Source organism: Elephantulus edwardii, unplaced genomic scaffold (genome assembly GCF_000299155.1).
Source record: "Elephantulus edwardii isolate Elephantulus edwardi_28Jun2011 unplaced genomic scaffold, EleEdw1.0 scaffold00194, whole genome shotgun sequence".
NCBI classification, from domain to species: Eukaryota; Metazoa; Chordata; class Mammalia; order Macroscelidea; family Macroscelididae; genus Elephantulus; species Elephantulus edwardii.
The window spans coordinates 3,334,197-3,336,872 of NW_006399944.1; the positions used below are offsets into that span (position 1 = coordinate 3,334,197).

The 2,676-nt window shown below is 32.3% G+C and overlaps 1 protein-coding gene across 2 annotated transcripts in view; it reads left to right on the forward strand.

Moving 5' to 3' along the window:
* Positions 1 to 2,676, forward strand: part of MYO6 (myosin VI) — a 122,574-nt gene that overhangs the window by 92,500 nt on the left and 27,398 nt on the right. For both annotated transcript variants that reach the window (XM_006896963.1, XM_006896962.1), the window contains exons 24-25: positions 642 to 792; positions 2,233 to 2,441. In XM_006896963.1, the coding sequence (XP_006897025.1) occupies positions 642 to 792; positions 2,233 to 2,441 (360 nt within the window). The remainder of the gene's footprint in view (positions 1 to 641; positions 793 to 2,232; positions 2,442 to 2,676) is intronic.

A 2,676-nucleotide genomic window follows, 5' to 3' on the forward strand; every position in this document is an offset into this window, starting at 1 on the left:
AACAGAAAATGTTGAAATAAAAAAAAGGTTGAAATAATGGTAAGAGAATGAATGTTCTACTTAGTTTAGTAACTTGTTCTTCATAATAAGTGGCAAATTGACATTGCAAAGAATCTGAAATCTTATTACTATTTTAAAATAAAATTTAATACAAGAGAGAGCATTTAGTGGCTTATTTAAGCCCCCCTTTCCCTATTATTCTCTTATATAATCTTTTTTTTTATTTTACAATTTATGTTAATTGGCTTGTTGGTACTTTGACTTTATTTTTCATTATTTTAAGAAGCATTTTGTAAATTTAGTATTTCTTATGTAAGTCTTTCAGTATTAATTAGACTTTTTAAACATTCTGGCCTGAGAAACTACTAACTCTTATTTTAATCTATGATTTGAATTTTAAATTTTGTTACTCTAAATACAGAACACTTAAACCCCTTTGACAAGCATTGATGTCATTCTCATCTATATTTGATTATTTCTTTGTACTCTTAGAGATCTGAAAAAGGAAATAATTAAGAACATTGAAAACAGAGGGAAATGTTGGCACAAACCCCTTTACACTCTATTTAGAAAAAACTATGTAAAACAATGTTCTTTATAATTAAATGGTGAAATAAAACCCTGATGACATATCTTTGCAGCATTGATGGCCTGGTTAAGGTGGGCACACTGAAAAAACGACTGGATAAATTCAACGAAGTAGTAAGTGCACTGAAAGATGGAAAACCACAGGTGAATAAACAGATCAAGGATCTTGAAATTTCTATTGATGCTTTGATGGCCAAAATTAAGGTATGCACTTTAACCCCAAATGACTTTGACTTTTACATAACGTAGTATCTTTCACTAAATTGTGTTGAGACTACATATGAAAAAATGTCTTTCTTAAAGATAACAATATTAACAAATATTGGTTCTACTTGATAGGACATGGATACTCATTGTAATATTCCTTCACTTTTTAAAAAAAATTAGCATAGCAAAAAAGGTAAAAATATAATTTGTAATATTGCTAAGAAAGATTTCCCTTAAAATAGTAACTACATATTGTATACTTCATTAATAAACTTTTACAAAATCATAATTTATAAATAATTGCTGTAAATGATTTTAATTTGTTTGGTGTTACCTACTTTTAGAAATTGACTTTTAGTTAGTTTATAGCTATTTTAATGTTATTGAAAATTTGGAGAAAAGCAAACAAAAGGTTCTTAGTCCCTTCAGCTGCAGATTAGATTTGCAACTGTTATACTATTATTTTTACAAGCATATTTTTTAATATAAACTTTTAATTTTATACTAGTTTACTTAAAAATTTGTTTACATTGTTTTGCACACTGGATCTTTCCCATTTCTTTAACCCACCCTTCTTTCCATCCTTCATAACCCCTCTCCTCCCTCCCTGGCCTCCCTACCTCCCCTTTGGATCCTCATACACATTTGACTGGTTATCTACTTCTACAATATGGTCTTACACAGTATTTGTCCTTAAGGGACTAAGTTTGTTAATTTAACAAGCATATATTTTAAAAATAATCCTTACCATCAATGAAATGTATTGATTCAGTAACTGGGTAACAAGGGTAGGTGTGTTGGAGACAGTAAAGTTGGCACAGGATAGAGCAGGTTTCAGGGCTATTGTACATAGGGTCGCCATGAGTAGCAAGTGATTCATTGGCACATAACAACAACAACAACAACAGCAACACGAATATTTACATTTTCTATCTTTAACGTCATGTTACATGATTTGTCTATACTTTCATGTTATCTTCATGAAGGCCATGACATACTATAATGGTTATGCGGGGGGTGAGGTGGTATACCACTGTGACAGAACTGACCCATAGCTGACCCTCTGGGGAGTTTTTGGAAACAGTTAATAGCACGGGAGGAGATTGCCCATCTTTCTTCTGTAGAGCAGCAGCCAGAGGTATTTTAAAAGGTAAACTTAGGAAAAATAATCAGTACTTTTGTATGGGTTTAGTAATTACTTAAATAATCTTAATCCTTTGGAGCTCTGAATATGTAATTAAAGAGGAGTAAATATTTATTAGATTAGCTAGTTGTGTCTAAACATTGGTTTTTTTTAAAAAGTTGTATTATGCTACTTTTCACAGCACAGACATTTATATTGTTTATTATTCTTACATTATTTGACTGATAGAAAATGGGACCAAATTTTGTGCAGGCATCACTTTTAAGTATCCTTTCATTCTTTTGTTTATTAAGTCCACCATGATGACAAGGGAGCAGATACAGAAAGAATACGATGCACTAGTTAAAAGCTCAGAGGAACTCCTCAGTGCATTACAGAAGAAAAAGCAGCAGGAGGAGGAAGCCGAAAGGCTGAGACGCATTCAAGAAGAGATGGAAAGAGAACGAAAAAGACGTGAAGAAGATGAGCAACGCAGAAGGAAGGAAGAGGAGGAAAGGCGGATGTACGTATGGCACTTGTCTTGTGGTGATTTGAAATAGAAGTTACCAGAATAGTAAATTGTTGATATTGATATTGGTTAACGAGCATTCTTATTTTAAAATAATATTTTAATTAAAAAATTCATATCTAAGTCTTTGAGGGTGCAGCCAGAGTGCTCTTTGGAAGCAAGAATGATGAGGCTTCGCCTCACATACTTTGTGCATGGTGCTAGGAAAGGCTATTCCTTGGAGAAGGAC